Below are 18,974 nucleotides of genomic sequence, written 5' to 3'. Positions count from 1 at the left end.
ATAAACGCTATCTCCTCCTAGGGCGTTAATGGTATCGGCTTCAAACTTTAATACATGACTTATCACACTGTGTTGAGCAAAAGTTATTAAAAACTTTGTAATAACTCGAACGGTTTAGATTTAGTAAGCCCTGAAAGTTGGAGTGCGACATTACACCTTACAATGTAAACCAATGGGGAGGCAAATTTTGGGCATGGACTTTGTGCCAAACTGGGGCATCTGGCGTCTAAACTATAAGTCCGACCACTTTCAAACCTGTATCAATGGATTCGCGACGAAAATTCCTACAAAAAAATGATATTTTTATGTAGGATTTGGCCAAAGTTATGGGATTTATGAGGATTTTTCACAAGAAGATCACTTTGAAATCTTTCCTTCCAACTGTGAGGGAGAGAGAGAGAATGGGAGGGGGGGGATGGGTAAAGTAAACATCTGCTGCCTGTGACAGAAGCCCTTGGACTGCACCACACTCCACTTACTTAGTGCTTTCACACATGTGACAGCAGTGTTCAATCCTTACTTCTTTTCAAGGAGCGTATGTGCTCCTAAATGAAAGAAAATAGGAGCATACATATAACTTTAGGAGTACACTGAAAAATGTTCAAGTAAGAGTGTCTTACAGAAAACAATTCATTTCATACATATTTACAATTTATCACATACATATTTAAACTCTCTGTGTGTGTGTGTGTGTGTGTGTAAATCACAATTTGCTGTTTTTAGGGGTGCTTGATTATGGCAAAAATTATAATCACAATCATTTTTGTTCAATATTGAGATCGTGATTATTTAACATGATTACTTTTTGCCTGTCATCTTCTGCAATTGCTGTTGTTCATACATGCACATATTTTTTCTAACTTGGCTGAGGAGACTATTACACATCTAATCATATATTGTAGTAATGATTAAGAAAAAGTATAGCCTATATGAGGGAAAAACTCAGGAAGGCTGGAGCTCCGGAGCTCCGTATTAAAACTGTAATGGACCTGCCATGAGGGTGGAGCAAACTCCATTTCCAAGAATGCTTTGCGATTTTCACACCTCAGCAGGGAGCAGTCAATATCGGTCCCTCATTGGCGGAGACGCTCCTGCACAGCGGAGCGTCCTGAGGACGCAGCCATGACATCACCACCCCTTTATAAGCGAGCACGCCCGAAATATACGTCTTTCCCATGTCACTGAGCTAGGGTTAACTCCTGTTCCCCTGTGAGTTAGCTTGACTACCCCACGAACATGTTTTCCCCTCATCGAAGACTCCCCTCGTCGGACGAGACGAGACTTTGCCCGTGTTCACCCGAACACATTCCTGGACCCGAGAGAGACCGCTGCTGCAACCAGCGTCCTCAAATTCCCCCGGAGAAAGAGGAAATGAAGTTACTTCGGGATAACGTGGACCGGCTCTGCCCTGCGCGTCTTCGCCGAGTCATCTCTGCTGTTCTCTCCGCCACTCCACTCAGAGCCAGCTGCCGTGTTTTCGCCGACCTGTTTTACCTTGATGGTCACGGTGTTTTTCCCGCAGGTTACACTTCACTCAGCTGGCCGACAGACCCGCTGATTCTCTCCGCTTTAACCTAAATAGCAATTCGGGACTCGGTGCTCCGTTTGGATCTAAACAGAGAGCCGGGGTTAGCTGAGAGGCTAGCAGAGGCTAACTGGTTGTGCTTCTTTCGGTCATGCTGCAGTTAACGCTCCGCTGCTGCGTGTTTGCTGCCTGTTAGTTGTGTTCACCACGCTTGACTATTTTGTGTTTGTCCCGCTCGGGACTACTGTGTTTGTGCTGCCGTGAGTGAGAAAGTAAACTGATTTGTCGATCTTAAACCAGACAACGTGCGTTACAGACTGCCGTCCATACGTGCGCTCTCTGTGGAAAAAGAACCGCTTCTCTCTCTCTCTCACGATCGCTTTCCCTCCTCCCTCTCTTGTGACTAACACCATACTCACGTGCGCACAGATACACGCACCGACATCGTTTTGCACATCTGATGGTCAGATAACGTCGGACAAAAGTGTCCAACCTGCAAGTGTCCAACCCTGTGCAAAGCTGTTTGTGTTTTGTTTGGTAGAATTAGATTTTAGAATAGCTATTTATTGAATGAAGCATTTGTTAACTTTGTTAATTTTGCTAAGTTTCATAAACACTGTTATATCTTTAAAGAGAAGTTCTTTAGTCATTATTGGTAACATATTGTGAAAAGTGGCTGATTGAAGGAGTCAGAGCTCGAATTCAACCCTTCTTTGTTCACCCTTGACTGATTATCTCTCAGATATTAACATTCTAGGTGAACTCCCATTTATGAGACTACCTTGCTCGGTTATTGGCCCCGGTTTCGGGGTGGTGCTTCGTATCTGTTAGTTCATATTAGTAATTCTGTTAATTGTTATAATTAATTATTATTGATAATTGATAATTATAGCAAATAATTAACTGTGTTCTTCGCAGATTCCTACAGTTGGTACCTGAATTACTGATTAAGGTTAACAATATTTTGATGTCATAATTCATAATTGTCTGTGAACGGAGGGGTGGGCTCACAGAGAGACACTGGTTAGTATTGTGTGTAAAAAGACTCTCACACTGATCATCTCCAAACGCTTTCTTGGTTCCCACAAGCTCAACTGACTGCGCCGCGGCCCGCTGTGCGCAAGGGCGCGAAGGCCCGTTCAACGCTGCTTGCAGCTTTAATTAGGGCCTGAGCCCAAAGGGCGAAGACCCTATTGTTTTTCGTGCGTTTGTTTCTTTATTATTCTTTATTAATACGCCACTTCAATCCTTAATTTGACCCCCTAAACATGTTCAAAAACTCACCAAATTTGGCACGCACATCAGGTCTGGTGAAAAATTTGATAAAATGTAAAAATTAACCCCCGAAGTGCCAAAATGTGCTCTCTAGCGCCACCTATGTATCTAAAACGGCCGCCACGGCCCGTAGGAATGTCGTAGAGAGATCAAACCAAAACTCAATTATTCGTCTCATCAAGACCTACAAATCATACGCTGACACCCCTGACCTAAATCCAACAGGAAGTCTGCAATCAGCTTTTCAAAATAAGACTTTGCCCCAATTTTGGCCCCCGAACAAACGCTATCTCCTCCGAGGGCGTTAATGGTATCGGCTTCAAACTTGAAAACATGACTTATCACACTGTGTTGAGCAAAAGTTATTAAAAACTTTGTAATAACTCGAACTGTTTAGATTTAGTAAGCCCTGAAAGTTGGAGTGCGACATTACACCTTACAATGTAAACCAATGGGGAGGCAATCTCTGGGCATGGACTTTGTGCCAAACTGGGGCATCTGGCGTCTAAACTATAAGTCCGACCACTTTCAAACCTGTATCAATGGATTCGCGACGAAAATTCCTACAAAAAAATGTGATTTTTATGTAGGATTTGGCCAAAGTCATGGGATTTATGAGGATATTTCACAAGAAGTGTTCTCTAATATCCTCCTCTCCAACTGCTCCTGGTGATGTCACTCCCTCAGTGCTGTGAAACATTCCGCAATACACACTCATTATAAAATCACAGGAGGAGCAAGAAAAGACCTTAAAACTCACACTCTAATATCTCAAAAACAATAAAAGATAGAAAACACATGTAAATTCAAGATTTGTAGGTCAAAGTCTCGTGACTCATTTAAAGTTCAAATGAAGTTTGTATCTAAAATTATGTGGAAGCAGTAAATGTTCAAAAAGGTGTGGGTTCGCTCACACTCTCCATTCAAATATATGAGTATTTTTCTGTGTCCAGCTGCAGTTACTTATTGTCTCTACACACCTGACAGTACACATGTCAATCAAACTTTCAAAATAAACGCACACCACACTTGTAAGAAATATCCCTCATTTTTAAAAAGCGTGATCTGATCCCGACGGGCCAGAGCGCAACAGGAAGTATCATGCGTCGTTCTTTGTTGTATTGCTCCTAGGAAATTCTGCCGATGCACCTGAAATTGACTCAGCTAAGATGTAAGACCTTGGTGATGCTACATTGGGCAGGTCATGACCCATGACCAAACGCCGTTGCCATGGCGACACATCCTTCGCCATGAAATACGATGCTGTATTTTAGGGACAAGGGATGGGTCTACAATCACAAAACTTGGCACACATGTCTGGAGTGACACCAGTTAAAATCCTCGAAACTTCATTTGCATAGACGTGACAATATGGCTCAACAGCGCCCCCTTGAAATTTTCAAAATTGTAGCCCGCCTTCCAGATTAACCTAGGAAAAAGAAATTCGGGAGGCTTATGTATCATGTGAAGACGCACAAAAAAGCCTCTTGGAGCCGTATTGTAAGTCCTACAGGAAGTCGGCCATCTTGATAAAAGTGGTCATTTTTCGCGTTTATGTATCTCATCATTGTCCGCAATCTCAATTTCAAAATATGATTTTGTGCCAATTTTGGACCTTGAATAAACGCTATCTCCTCCTAGGGCGTTAATGGTATCGGCTTCAAACTTTAATACTTAACTTATCACACTGTGTTGAGCAAAAGTTATTAAAAACTTTGTAATAACTCGAACGGTTTAGATTTAGTAAGCCCTGAAAGTTGGAGTGCGACATTACACCTTACAATGTAAACCAATGGGGAGGCAATCTCTGGGCATGGACTTTGTGCCAAACTGGGGCATCTGGTGTCTAAACTATAAGTCCGACCACTTTCAAACCTGTATCAATGGATTCGCAACGAAAATTCCAACAAAAAAATGTGATTTTTATGTAGGATTTGGCCAAAGTCATGGGATTTATGAGGATATTTCACAAGTAGAGTACACTAATATCCTTCTCTGCAGTTGAGAGGGAGAGAGAGAGAATGGGGGGGGGGGGGGGGGGGGGGATGGGTGGAGCAGCAGGTTCGTTATGTAGTTTATTAGACAGACAGGAATAATGTGTAGGATTTAATCATTGGTTCACAGCCTGAAGCGGAGGGTGGCAGTAATGCACCTAATATTCTGGTTGTCAATCATTGTTATAAACCAGAAATAGGAGGGTAAAATATTTTCCCGCACAGAGTGGTACATCCTGTCAGCCGAGGGATTTCCTATCTGTGCAGCTGAACACAGCAGTTCTCTACGTACTGTTTTACCGTGATGGTCACGGTGTTTTTTCCGTAGGTTTCACTTACTCAGCTGGCCGACAGACCCGCTGGTTCTCTCCACCTTAACCTAAATAACATATCGGGGCTCGGTGCTCCGGTTGGATCTAAACAGATAGCCAGGGTTAGCTAAGAGGCTAGCAGAGGCTAACTGGTTGTGCTTCTTTCCGGTCATGCTGCAGTTAACGCTCCGCTGCTGCCTGTTTGCTGCCTGTTCTCCGCTTTAACCTAAATAGCAATTCGGGACTCGGTGCTCCGTTTGGATCTAAACAGAGAGCCGGGGTTAGCTGAGAGGCTAGCAGAGGCTAACTGGTTGTGCTTCTTTCGGTCATGCTGCAGTTAACGCTCCGCTGCTGCCTGTTTGCTGCCTGTTAGTTGTGTTCACCACGCTAGACTATTTTGTGTTTGTCTCGCTCGGGACTACTGTGTTTGTGCTGCCTTGAGTGAGAAAGTAAACTGATTTGTCGATCTGAAACCAGACAACGTGCGTTACAGACTGCCGTCCATACGTGCGCTCTCTGTGGAAAAAGAACCGCTTCTCTCTCTCTCTCACGATCGCTTTCCCTCCTCCCTCTCTTGTGACTAACACCACACTCACGCGCGCACAGATACACGCACCGACATCGTTTTGCACATCTGATGGTCAGATAACGTCGGACAAAAGTGTCCAACCTGCAAGTGTCCAACCCTGTGCAAAGCTGTTTGTGTTTTGTTTGGTAGAATTAGATTTTAGAATAGCTATTTATTGAATGAAGCATTTGTTAACTTTGTTAATTTTGCTAAGTTTCATAAACACTGTTATATCTTTAAAGAGAAGTTCTTTTGTCATTATTGGTAACATATTGTGAAAAGTGGCTGATTGAAGGAGTCAGAGCTCGAATTCAACCGTTCTTTGTTTACCCTTGAATGTTGATATCTCTCAGATATTAACATTCTAGGTGAACTCCCATTTATGAGATTACCTTGTTCAGTTATTAGTCCCGGTTTCCGGGTGGTGCTCCGTATTTGTTAGTTCATATTAATAATTCTGTTAATTGTTATAATTATTTATTATTGATAATTGATAATTATAGCAACTGTGTTCCTTGCAGATCCTACAGTTGGTGCCTGAATTATTGATTAAGGTGAACAATATTTTGATTTCATAATCTATAATTACCCATAATTGTTTGTGAACAGAGGGGTGGGCTCACAGAGAGACACTGGTTAGTATTGTGTGTCTAAAGACTCTCACACTGATCATCTCCAAACGTTTTCTTGGTTCCCAGAAGCTTAGGTGACTGCGCCGCGGCCTGCTGTGCGCAAGGGCGCGAAGGCCCGTCCAACGCTGCTTGCAGCTTTAATTTCTTATTATTCTTTATTATTACGCCACTTTAACTCTAAATTTGACCCCCTAAACATGCTCAAAAACTCACCAAATTTGGCACGCACATCAGGAATGGTGAAAAATTTGATAAAATGTAAAAATTAAACCCCAAAGTGCCAAAATGTGCTCTCTAGCGCCACCTATGTATCCAAAACGGCCACCACGGCCCGTAGGAATGTCGTAGAGAGATCGAACCAAAACCCAATTATTCGTCTCATCAAGACCTACAAATCATACGCTGACACCCCTGACCTAAATCCAACAGGAAATCCGCAATGTCAATTTCAAAATACGATTTTTTGCCAATTTTGGACCTTGAATAAACGCTATCTCCTCCTAGGGCGTTAATGGTATCGGCTTCAAACTTGAATACATGACTTATCACACTGTGTTGAGCAAAAGTTATTAAAAACTTTGTAATAACTCGAACGGTTTAGATTTAGTAAGCCCTGAAAGTTGGAGTGCGACATTACACCTTACAATGTAAACCAATGGGGAGGCAAATTCTGGGCATGGACTTTGTGCCAAACTGGGGCATCTGGCGTCTAAACTATAAGTCCCACCACTTTCAAACCTGTATCAATGGATTCGCGACGAAAATTCCTACAAAAAAATGATATTTTTATGTAGGATTTGGCCAAAGTTATGGCATTTATGAGGATATTTCACAAGAAGATCACTTTAAAATCTTTCCTTCCAACTGTGAGGGAGAGAGAGAGAATGGGAGGGGGGGGATGGGTAAAGTAAACATCTACTGCCTGTGACAGAAGCCCTTGGACTGCACCACACTCTACTTACTTAGTGCTTTACACATGTGACAGCAGTGTTCAATCCTTACTTTTTTTCAAGGAGTACATGTGCTCCTAAATGACAGAAATTAGGAGCATACATATAACTTTAGGAGCACACTGAAAAATGTTCAAGTAAGAGTTTCTTAAAGAAAACAATTCATTACATACATATTTACAATTTATCACATACATATTTAAACTCTGTGTGTGTGTGTGTGTGTGTGTGTGTATGTAAATCACAATTTGCTGTTTTTAGGGGTGCTTGATTATGGCAAAAATTATAATCACAATCATTTTTGTTCAATATTGAGATCATGATTATTTAACATGATTACTTTTTGACTGTCATCCTCTCCAATTGCTGTTGTTCATACATGCACATATTTTTTCTAACTTGGCTGAGGAGACTATTACACATCTAATCATATATTGTAGTAATGATTAAGAAAAACTATAGCCTATATGAGGGAAAAACTCAGGAAGGCTGGAGTTCCGGAGCTCCGTATTAAAACTGTAATGGACCTGCCATGAGGGTGGAGCAAACTCCATTTCCAAGAATGCTTTGCGATTTTCACACCTCAGCAGGGAGCAGTCAACATCGGTCCCTCATTGGCGGAGGACGCAGCCATGACATCACCACCCCTTTATAAGCGAGCACGCCCGAAATACACGTCTTTCCCATGTCACTGAGCTAGGGGTAACTCCTGTTCCCCTGTGAGTTAGCTTGACTACCCCACGAACATGTTTTCCCCTCATCGAAGACTCCCCTCGTCGGACGAGACGAGACTTTGCCCGTGTTCACCTGAACACATTCCTGGACCCGAGAGAGACCGCTGCTGCAACCAGCGTCCTCAAATTCCCCCATGAAAGAGGAAATGAAGTTACTTCGGGATAACGTGGACCGGCTCTGCCCTGCGCGTCTTCGCCGAGTCATCTCTGCTGTTCTCTCCGCCACTCCACTCAGAGCCAGCTGCCGTGTTTTCGCCGACCTGTTTTACCTTGATGGTCACGGTGTTTTTCCGCAGGTTTCACTTCACTCAGCTGGCCGACAGACCCGCTGATTCTCTCCGCTTTAACCTAAATAGCAATTCGGGACTCGGTGCTCCGTTTGGATCTAAACAGAGAGCCGGGGTTAGCTGAGAGGCTAGCAGAGGCTAACTGGTTGTGCTTCTTTCGGTCATGCTGCAGTTAACGCTCCGCTGCTGCCTGTTTGCTGCCTGTTAGTTGTGTTCACCACGCTAGACTATTTTGTGTTTGTCCCGCTCGGGACTACTGTGTTTGTGCTGCCGTGAGTGAGAAAGTAAACTGATTTGTCGATCTGAAACCAGACAACGTGCGTTACAGACTGCCGTCCATACATGCGCTCTCTGTGGAAAAAGAACCGCTTCTCTCTCTCTCACGATCGCTTTCCCTCCTCCCTCTCTTGTGACTAACACCATACTCACGCGCGCACAGATACACGCACCGACATCGTTTTGCACATCTGATGGTCAGATAACGTGGGACAAAAGTGTCCAACCTGCAAGTGTCCAACCCTGTGCAAAGCTGTTTGTGTTTTGTTTGGTAGAATTAGATTTTAGAATAGCTATTTATTGAATGAAGCATTTGTTAACTTTGTTAATTTTGCTAAGTTTAATAAACACTTTTATATCTTTAAAGAGAAGTTCTTTAGTCATTATTGGTAACATATTGTGAAAAGTGGCTGATTGAAGGAGTCAGAGCTCGAATTCAACCCTTCTTTGTTCACCCTTGAATGATTATCTCTCAGATATGAACATTCTAGGTGAACTCCCATTTATGAGGCTACCTTGCTCGGTTATTGGTCCCGGTTTCGGGGTGGTGCTTCGTATCTGTTAGTTCATATTAATAATTCTGTTAATTGTTATAATTAATTATTATTGATAATTGATAATTATAGCAAATAATTAACTGTGTTCTTCGCAGATCCTACAGTTGGTACCTGAATTATTGATTAAGGTTAACAATATTTTGATTTCATAATTCATAATTGTCTGTGAACAGAGGGGTGGGCTCACAGAGAGACACTGGTTAGTATTGTGTGTCAAAAGACTCTCACACTGATCATCTCCAAACGTTTTCTTGGTTCCCAGAAGCTCAGCTGACTGCGCCGCGGCCCACTGTGCGCAAGGGCGCGAAGGCCCGTTCAACGCTGCTTGCAGCTTTAATTAGGGCCTGAGCCCAAAGGGCGAAGACCCTATTGTTTTTTCGTGTGTTTCTTTCTTTCTTCTTTATTGTTACGCCACTTTAACTCTAAATTTGACCCCCTAAACATGCTCAAAAACTCACCAAATTTGGCACGCACATCAGGAATGGTGAAAAATTTGATAAAATGTAAAAATTAAACCCCAAAGTGCCAAAATGTGCTCTCTAGCGCCACCTATGTATCTAAAACGGCCACCACGGCCCGTAGGAATGTCGTAGAGAGATCGAACCAAAACTCAATTATTCGTCTCATCAAGACCTACAAATCATACGCTGACACCCCTGACCTAAATCCAACAGGAAATCTGCAATGTCAATTTCAAAATACGATTTTTTGCCAATTTTGGACCTTGAATAAACGCTATCTCCTCCTAGGGCGTTAATGGTATCGGCTTCAAACTTGAATACATGACTTATCACACTGTGTTGAGCAAAAGTTATTAAAAACTTTGTAATAACTCGAACGGTTTAGATTTAGTAAGCCCTGAAAGTTGGAGTGCGACATTACACCTTACAATGTAAACCAATGGGGAGGCAAATTCTGGGCATGGACTTTGTGCCAAACTGGGGCATCTGGCGTCTAAACTATAAGTCCCACCACTTTCAAACCTGTATCAATGGATTCGCGACGAAAATTCCTACAAAAAAATGATATTTTTATGTAGGATTTGGCCAAAGTTATGGGATTTATGAGGATTTTTCACAAGAAGATCACTTTGAAATCTTTCCTTCCAACTGTGAGGGAGAGAGAGAGAATGGGAGGGGGGGGATGGGTAAAGTAAACATCTACTGCCTGTGACAGAAGCCCTTGGACTGCACCACACTCCAGTTACTTAATGCTTCTACATATCTGACAGCAGTGTTCAATCCTTACTTTTTTTCAAGGAGTACATGTGCTCCTAAACGACAGAAATTAGGAGCATACATATAACTTTAGGAGCACACTGAAAAATGTTAAAGTAAGAGTTTCTTAAAGAAAACAATTCATTATAACATATTTACAATTGATCACATACATATTTAAACTCTGTGTGTGTGTGTGTGTGTATGTAAATCACAATTTGCTGTTTTTAGGGGTGCTTGATTATGGCAAAAATTATAATCACAATCATTTTTGTTCAATATTGAGATCATGATTATTTAACATGACTACTTTTTGACTGTCATCTTCTCCAATTGCTGTTGTTCATACATGCACATATTTTTTCTAACTTGGCTGAGGAGACTATTACATATGTAATCATATATTGTAGTAATGATTAAGAAAAAGTATAGCCTATATGAGGGAAAAACTCAGGAAGGCTGGAGTTCCGGAGCTCTGTATTAAAACTGTGATGGTCCTGCCATGAGGGTGGAGCAAACTCCATTTCCAAGGATGCTTTGCGATTTTCACACCTCAGCAGGGAGCAGTCAACATCGGTCCCTCATTGGCGGAGACGCTCCTGCACAGCGGAGCGTCCTGAGGACGCAGCCATGACATCACCACCCCTTTATAAGCGAGCACGCCCAAACTACACGTCTTTCCCATGTCACTGAGCTAGGGTTAACTCCTGTTCCCCTGTGAGTTAGCTTGACTACCCCATGAACATGTTTTCCCCTCATCGAAGACTCCCCTCGTCGGACGAGACGAGACTTTGCCCGTGTTCACCCGAACACATTCCTGGACCCGAGAGAGACCGCTGCTGCAACCAGCGTCCTCAAATTCCCCCGAGAAAGAGGAAATGAAGTTACTTCGGGATAACGTGGACCGGCTCTGCCCTGCGCGTCTTCGCCGAGTCGTCTCTGCTGTTCTCTCCGCCACTCCACTTAGAGCCAGTTGCCGTGTTTTCGCCGACCTGTTTTACCTTGATGGTCACGGTGTTTTTTCCGCAGGTTTCACTTCACTCAGCTGGCCGACAGACCCGCTGATTCTCTCCGCTTTAACCTAAATAGCAATTCGGGACTCGGTGCTCCGTTTGGATCTAAACAGAGAGCCGGGGTTAGCTGAGAGGCTAGCAGAGGCTAACTGGTTGTGCTTCTTTCGGTCATGCTGCAATTAACGCTCCGCTGCTGCCTGTTCTCCGCTTTAACCTAAATAACAAATCGGGACTCGGTGCTCCGTTTGGATCTAAACAGAGAGCCGGGGTTAGCTGAGAGGCTAGCAGAGGCGAACTGGTTGTGCTTCTTTCGGTCATGCTGCAGTTAACGCTCCGCTGCTGCCTGTTTGCTGCCTGTTCTCCGCTTTAACCTAAATAACAAATCGGGACTCGGTGCTCCGTTTGGATCTAAACAGAGAGCCGGGGTTAGCTGAGAGGCTAGCAGAGGCTAACTGGTTGTGCTTCTTTCGGTCATGCTGCAGTTAACGCTCCGCTGCTGCCTGTTTGCTGCCTGTTAGTTGTGTTCACCACGCTTGACTATTTTGTGTTTGTCCCGCTCGGGACTACTGTGTTTGTGCTGCCGTGAGTGAGAAAGTAAACTGATTTGTCGATCTTAAACCAGACAACGTGCGTTACAGACTGCCGTCCATACGTGCGCTCTCTGTGGAAAAAGAACCGCTTCTCTCTCTCTCTCACGATCGCTTTCCCTCCTCCCTCTCTTGTGACTAACACCACACTCACGCGCGCACAGATACACGCACCGACATCGTTTTGCACATCTGATGGTCAGATAACGTCGGACAAAAGTGTCCAACCTGCAGGTGTCCAACCCCGTGCAAAGCTGTTTGTGTTTTGTTTGGTAGAATTAGATTTTAGAATAGCTATTTATTGAATGAAGCATTTGTTAACTTTGTTAATTTTGCTAAGTTTCATAAACACTGTTATATCTTAAAGAGAAGTTCTTTAGTCATTATTGGTAACATATTGTGAAAAGTGGCTGATTGAAGGAGTCAGAGCTCGAATTCAACCCTTCTTTGTTCACCCTTGAATGATTATCTCTCAGATATGAACATTCTAGGTGAACTCCCATTTCTGAGACTACCTTGCTCGGTTATTAGTCCTGGTTTCGGGATGGTGCTTCGTATTTGTTAGTTCATATTAATAATTCTGTTAATTGTTATAATTATTTATTATTGATAATTGATAATTATAGCAAATAATCAACTGTGTTCCTTGCAGATCCTACAGTTGGTGCCTGAATTATTGATTAAGGTTAACAATATTTTGATTTCATAATCTATAATTACCTGTGATAAACAGAGGGGTGCGCTCACAGAGAGAAAGTGGTTAGTATTGTGTGTCAAAAGACTCTCACACTGATCATCTCCAAACGTTTTCTTGGTTCCCAGAAGCTCAGCTGACTGCGCCGCGGCCGATGTGCGCATGGGCGCGAAGGCCCGTTCAACGCTGCTTGCAGCTTTAATTATTATTATTATTACAACTCTTTGACCTCAAATAACTTCTACAAACGTGTACCAAAACTCACCAAAATTGGCGTGCGCGTCAGTTCTGGTGAAAATCGCAGATTTTATGCGTCTCGCAAAAAATGCGGGGAAAAATGGCTCGCCAGCGCCACCTAGAAAATTAAGAAAAGCGAGCCCCACGATACAGATCGTCGTAGAACAATGAAATTTGGTTTGCTTATATATCATGACCAGACGCACCAAAAACTCTCTTGGAGCCATACCCTAAATCCAACAGGAAGTCGGCCATTTTGGTTCAAAGTTGCCATTTTCAGGCCAATTTTGCCGTTTTTAGCCCGCGTACTTTAACGAACTCCTCCTAGGGATTTGACCTGAGCAACTTGAAATTCGGTCAGTATCATCTACAGACCTGGGAGATGAAAAGTTATCAAAACGGTGAGTTTTCGACATTGCCGAGGGGGTGTGTTCGGGCGGCGAATTTCGATCCTTCGCCGTGAAAATTCAAACGGCCATAACTCCGGCACGCATGATCCTAAGAGACCCAAACCTTTTGTGCTTGGAAAGAGTCCCGTCCTGAACGCATCCATGTGTCAATATTGCATGTAAGTCATAGCGCCACCTACTGGCAACAGGAAGTTACGTGTTTTACACTTTGACGCTCTGTGGGTGGCACGGTGATGGGATCCACCTCAAATTTACTCAGAATAGCCTAAAGACCTTGGAGATGGTATATTATGAAGTTGGTGACTTTTCGTCGAAAGGTGTTGCCATGACGACGTGTCGAATTTCGATGTCTCGCCATGAAATTTCAAAGCCTTATAACTTGACTCCACATGATGTGATCTTTTCCAAATTTCATATGCTTGTTAAGAGTCCCGGTCTGAACACATTGTCAGGCCCATATTTAGTGAGAGTCATAGCGCCACCTACTGGCAACAGGAAGTATCATGCGTCGTTCTTTGTTGTATTACTCCTAGGAAATATGGCCGATGCACCTGAAATTGACTCAGCTAAGATGTAAGACCTTGGTGATGCTACATTTAGCAGGTCATGACCCATGACCAAACGCCGTTGCCATGGCGACACATCCTTCGCCATGAAATACGATGCTGTATTTTAGGGACAAGGGATGGGTGTACAGTCACAAAACTTGGCACACATGTCTGGAGCGACACCAGTTAAAATCCTGGATAGGTCATTTGCATAGATGTGACAATATGGCTCAACAGCGCCCCCTTGAAAATTTCAAAATTGTAGCCCCGCCTTCCAGATGAACGTAGGAAAATGAAATTCGGGAGGCTTATGTATCATGTCAAGACGCACAAAAAAGCCTCTTGGAGCCGTATCGTAAGTCCTACAGGAAGTCGGCCATCTTGATAAAAGTGGTCATTTTTCGCGTTTTTTTGACCATTTTGCATACCTTGTATTTTAACAAACTCCTCCTACAGAATTCATGGTAACGACTTCAAAATCAGTGTGTGTCATCTACAGTAGTGTATGATGAAAAGTTATCAAAAGATTTAGTTATCATTGAAGCGTGTGGCGTGGCGTTGAGTTTTGATGTTTCGCCATGACAGAGGAAGTTGCTATAACTCTAATAAAACATGGTCGGATCTGCCTGAAACTTGACATTTGAGAACAGTCCAGGCCTGAACACGTCTACATGATAATATTCAGTCAGTGATGTAAACTGGCTCCATAGCACCCCCTACGACATTTCAATGCAGCAGATCCAGCAGCAGGCAGAATAGGTGATTGAGGAAGTGAAGTTAATCTCCCCTTGCACTGTCTGAAAACAGCCCATGTCTGGGGACATCTACATGCCCGTGACAAAAGCCCTTCACCAGCGCCGCGCCCCGACATACGCAAGGACGCGAGGGCCCGATCATCGCTGCTTGCAGCTTTAATTAGTATTCTTTTTTCATTAATCCGCCACTTTAACTTTAAATTTGACCCCCTAAACATGCTGAGAAACTCACCAAATTTGGCACGCACATCAGGTCTGGTGAAAAATTTGATAAAATGTAAAAAGGAAGTCCGCAATCTCAAATTCAAAGTACGATTTTGTGCCAATTTTGGACCTTGAATAAACGCTATCTCCTCCCAGGGCGTTAATGGTATCGGCTTCAAACTTTAATACATGACTTATCACACTGTGCTGAACAAAAGTTATTAAAAACTTTGTAATAACTTGAATGGTTTAGATCTAGTAAGCCCTGAAAGTTGGAGTGCGACATCACACCTTACAATGTAAACCAATGGAGAGGAAATCTCTGGGTACGGACTTTGTGCCAAACTGGGTCGTCTTACGTCTAAACTATAAGTCCGACCACTTTCAAACATGTATCAATGGATTCGCTACGAAATTTCCTACGAAAACATGTCATTTTTATGTAGGATTTGGCCAAAGTCATGGGATTTATGAGGATATTTCACAAGAAGAGTACTCTGAAATCCTTCTCTCCAGCTGAGAGGGAGAGAGAGAATGAGGGGGGGGGATGGGTAAGCCAGATCTACATGCCTTTGACAGAAGCCCTTGGACTGCACCACACTCCAGTTACTTAGTGTTTCTACACATCTGACAGCAGTGTTCAATCCTTACTTTTTTTTCAAGGAGTACATGTGCTCCTAAATGAAAAAAAGTAGGAGCCACATATAACTTTAGGAGCACACTGAAAAATGCTCAAGTAACAGTTTCTTCAAGAAAACAATTCATTATAACATATTTACAATTTATCACATACATATTTAAACTCTTTGTGTGTGTGTGTGCGTATGAAAATCAAAATTTTTGTTTTTTTTTAGGGGGTGTTCACTTATGGCAAAAATCATAATCACAATTATTTCTATTCAATATTGAGATCATGATTATTTAACATGATCACTTTTTGACTGTCATTTTTGCCAGTTGCCAATGTTGATATATGCACATTTTTTCCACTTGGCTGAGGAGACTGTTACACATGCAATCATATATTGTACTAATGATCAAGAAAGACTATAGCCTATATGAGGGAAGAACTTTAATGCTGAGCTACTGAACTTCAGTCTTCCCAAGTTCTTGCTTCACATATTGTCTTTCTTGATCATAGTATAATCTTTGCTTGCATGCATAATAGCCTCCTCAGCCAGCTGGTAAAAATATGTGCATATATCTGCATCGACAATTGTGCACAATGAGTTGGAAATATCAGCATATTGGATATCGGCAAAAATCCAATGTGGTGCATCCCTAGTTAAAAGTCTTTATATTCCTAAAAATAGACTTTTACACACAAACTCATCAAGGGTTTTCAATTTACTAATTGAAATTCAAGTGAATGGGTGCAAAACTTGCATGATTTGATGACACAGGTGTGAGGTCACCCTGCAGAAAATTCTCATCCTCACACTGTTGAGATTTGATATTTCGCCATGACAGAGGAAGTTGCTATAACTTTATTGTAAATGCTCCTATCTGCACCAAACTTAACATGTTTGATAAGACTCCCGGCCTGAACGCACGTACATGACAATATTCCATCAGTGATGCAAACCGGCTGAATAGCTCCCCCTACGAAATTTCAGTAAAGCAGCCCCAACAGCGGGCAAAATAGTGGAAAAAGGAAGTGATGTTTATCTCCTTCTTGCACTGTCTGAAAACAGCCCGGGTCTGAAGACATCTACATGCCAGTCATAGAAGCCCTTTGATTGCGCCACGGCCCGACGTGCACAAGGGCGCGAAGGCCCGTTCAATGCTGCTTGCAGCTTTAAATTTTTTTTTTTTTTTAAATAATCAGAAGAAGCAGTACTGGTGCTTAATAAATGTGATGTAAGTAGTATGCAAGACTGTAATGATGTAAATAAAGAATGAAAGAAAATATTATCTGTAACTCAAATTATTGTTTTGCTTTGCAGGACTCCTACTCCTATGTCCGCTCCACAGCTCCAACTGTTGCTTATGACAGTAAACAGTACTACCAACAGCCCACTGCTACAGCAGCTGTTGCTGCTGCACAGCCACAACCCAGCGTGGCAGAGTCCTACTACCAGACAGGTATGCTAAATATACATTCAATTAATTTTTATTTACTTAACTTTCCTGGCATTGCAAGTTAACAATTAATTTGGTTTATCAACTATGGTAAGTATTAATTTAATCACTGTCAACATATACATTGTAGTCCTATTGGTCACTAACAGTTTTCAGTATTCCAGCACAGTGGATTGGAAATGAAACAATGTGTACGAGATTTAAATTAAATTCTGACTTTAATTTGAGGGTGTTCATGTCCACATCAGATGGACTGTTACGATTCCCCTCCTACTGAATAGAACATAATGAATTGGATAAACTAAATCAAACAGAAAATACAGCTGGAAATGATTATCAGTGAGGTCCAAACTGAAAGAAAAAGATAGGTGTCCAAAGGATCAGAAAGAAACAAGGATTAGGAGAAATAATGGCCATCGGACAGAAATTCTGTTACGATGTGAGAACCAGTTGAAAATGGGCCACATTTGTTGGTGATTCACCAGCTAACGGCATGCAACGCAGTGTTGTTTTACCTGAGGGTTGTTCCCTCTGGCTTAACAAAATTTGTTGTGACAGTCTACCGGCAAGATACTTAACCACAACAACAGTAGCTCAGGTGAGGGAGCAGGAGGGGAGTGAGAGATGAGAGCGGAATATAAAGAGAGAAATGTTTCAAATCCAAGTTTTGATATGAGGACAGAGAGTTACAAATGGTTTCAATAGCCTCTTTGGGGTGTCAGTTAAGAGTTATCACAATAAGGCTGTGTTCAGACCAAATATGGCGGCACATGAAAAAATGCATACCTCCCATTCATTTGATTGGGGGCAGTGCGTTCATGCAGCAGGGGTGCCACTGCACACAGCTCAGCAAATAACTACAGCAGCGATCGTCCGCCGCAACACAACCCAACAGCATCTGGCAAAGTGCTGCATTGACCAATCACATACATGCATGTGCTCATTTCTGGTAGATTATTTTGTAACGTGAATGCCATATTTGACTGGTAACCTTGTGATCATTGCAACAGAAAATAAAACCGTTACCACCGTGATGTCTTTCCAGAGTTGTAAAATTCTGTCTGTGTTATCATAACTGTTGCTGAGCTGCTGCTGAAGGTGAAGCAGCTGTGCATACTGAAGGAACTGCACCAGCTATCAGTTTCACACAGTGCTGGCTTTGGCATTCCACCCTGAACTTCATCATATTGCAAAGAACATAACCCCTCCTGTTTAAAATGAGCCCTGTACACAACTGTGTTTTTTGTTACAGAGATAACAGTGAAGTTCTGTGTCTTCACCTGCACAAAATGCACATGGGCATGAAAACCAGCATGCTTCTTTCTAGGGCTGTAATCAACCAAAGAAAAGCTTGGTCGACTGAAATCGTACATAATCCTTAACTAATTGATTAGTTGTGGGGTGGATGTAACGGGACAGAGTGCACAGTGAACTCAGCAGTCACACATTTCTCCGTTCTCTGTTTTGCGTCTTCAGGTTAGGCTAACCCATTGTCGCTAACTTTGGAGCTAACCCCCTTCTCTTTTCCTGCACTTGGGGAAACAACAGACGTGACTTTTTGGCATTTATTAACTGTTACACTGGAGCCTGTATTGTACATTTACTGCCAGACTGACAACTAACTGCTAATCTCTTCCTCTGCTCCGTTCTCATCCACTGTCACTTTCCTGCCGCTCACTCTTTCCCACTCGCTACGCAAACATACTATGCAATGCTGTATTCCTTAACAGAGTTAAACTATCAATAGTTTCCCCAGGCAACGGCACAGAGGTAGACTCACGTACTGGAACAGCACTGCATAGAGACTCCCAAATGCTATTGATTTCCAAATTAATGGATATTTGACGTTATTTTGTTGTTTTCACGGGGTGTATTCAAATTATTTCCATTATTTCCTGCAGCCCTCCCGCCGCAGGAAATAATGGATTTATCTTGGAAGGCTACTGATGTAGCACTTTTCTCTTTATGAAAGTAACACAGCAATTATTCGACCAATGAGAATTTGGTGAGACGAGAGCATATTGACCAGCTAATCGACCAGTCAACAAGGAGACTACAGCCCTACTTCTTTCCCTGCTAGGAAATTGGACTCAAAGTCTTGACAGGCTGGTGTTTGTG

The 18,974-nt window shown here is 42.6% G+C and overlaps 1 protein-coding gene across 2 annotated transcripts in view; it reads left to right on the top strand.

Moving 5' to 3' along the window:
• The window catches only part of zfr (zinc finger RNA binding protein), a 131,190-nt gene that overhangs the window by 32,080 nt on the left and 80,136 nt on the right, over positions 1-18,974 (top strand). For both annotated transcript variants that reach the window (XM_042405595.1, XM_042405596.1), the window contains exon 4: positions 16,721-16,859. In XM_042405595.1, the coding sequence (XP_042261529.1) occupies positions 16,721-16,859 (139 nt within the window). The remainder of the gene's footprint in view (positions 1-16,720; positions 16,860-18,974) is intronic.

This window comes from Thunnus maccoyii, unplaced genomic scaffold (genome assembly GCF_910596095.1).
Source record: "Thunnus maccoyii unplaced genomic scaffold, fThuMac1.1, whole genome shotgun sequence".
Classification (NCBI taxonomy): domain Eukaryota; kingdom Metazoa; phylum Chordata; class Actinopteri; order Scombriformes; family Scombridae; genus Thunnus; species Thunnus maccoyii.
The sequence above is the reverse complement of the archived record's forward strand: the minus strand, read 5'-3'. Positions and strand labels throughout refer to the sequence as shown.